The sequence below is a fragment of the Vombatus ursinus genome, unplaced genomic scaffold (assembly GCF_900497805.2).
Source record: "Vombatus ursinus unplaced genomic scaffold, bare-nosed wombat genome assembly UNPS02014768.1, whole genome shotgun sequence".
Taxonomy (NCBI): Eukaryota; Metazoa; Chordata; class Mammalia; order Diprotodontia; family Vombatidae; genus Vombatus; species Vombatus ursinus.
The window spans coordinates 13,393,686-13,394,430 of NW_020954546.1; the positions used below are offsets into that span (position 1 = coordinate 13,393,686).

The 745-nt window shown below is 56.2% G+C and overlaps 1 protein-coding gene across 5 annotated transcripts in view; it reads left to right on the top strand.

Annotated features, from left to right (window-relative positions):
• Positions 1-260: 260 nt before the first annotated feature.
• Positions 261-745, top strand: part of ELN (elastin) — a 69,548-nt gene continuing 69,063 nt past the window's right edge. For 4 of the 5 annotated variants that reach the window (XM_027861968.1, XM_027861971.1, XM_027861972.1 and 1 more), the window contains exon 1: positions 261-459. In XM_027861968.1, coding sequence (XP_027717769.1) covers positions 378-459 — 82 coding nt within the window. In that variant the 5' untranslated portion in view covers positions 261-377. The remainder of the gene's footprint in view (positions 460-745) is intronic. The other variant, XM_027861973.1, reaches the window with a different exon arrangement.

Consider the following 745-nt stretch of genomic DNA (forward strand, 5'->3'; position numbering starts at 1 on the left):
TTTTTGGCAAGGACTAGAGTCCTCCCCTTTCCTCTTGCTGAAGGCTGTTTTGGCAGCATCCCCCCCCCCCTCCTGCTGCTTTCTGGCAGGGCCCTGGACAGGGCTGGAGAGAACAGCAATAGAGAAAGAGGGGGGGAAGCAAAGAAAGAAAAAAAAACCCCAAATAGTCCAGTCTGGGGAGGTTTGTGTATTGCCCTTTCGTAATTACGTCGTGTCCTGAGCTTCCCCCCCACCCCCCTCACCCCCCCCATCACACAGCCCCCCTCCCTCCCTTGTTCTTCCCCCTCCCTCTTTCCCTCACATCCCTTGTAGACAGCAATTAAGCATTGAGGATAAAACACACAGCCCGAGAGAGGGCTGAGGCTTTTCTCCCAGAGATGGCGAGTCGGACAGCTCTCCCCCTCCGGCCAGGAGTCATCCTCCTCCTCCTCTCCATCCTTCAGCCCACGAGGCAAGGAGGTAAGGGTACCCCCAATGGGATCAGCTCCCCAATCCTGTCCTGGTCTCCACCATTACCATCCGCATCCTCCCTGTCCCGTCCCCATCTCTACCCACCATCCCCATTCCTCCCCCGCTCTATCCGTCCCCTCTCTTCACAGTCCTCGGTCACCTTTCGGAAAATCAGACTGAGTCTATCTCTGTTTCCCTATTTCTAGGGACTGGAAGGGCAGGTGGGGTGTGTGTGTGTGTGTGTGTGTGAGAGAGAGAGAGAGAGAGAGAGAGAGAGAGAGAGAGAGAGAGAGAG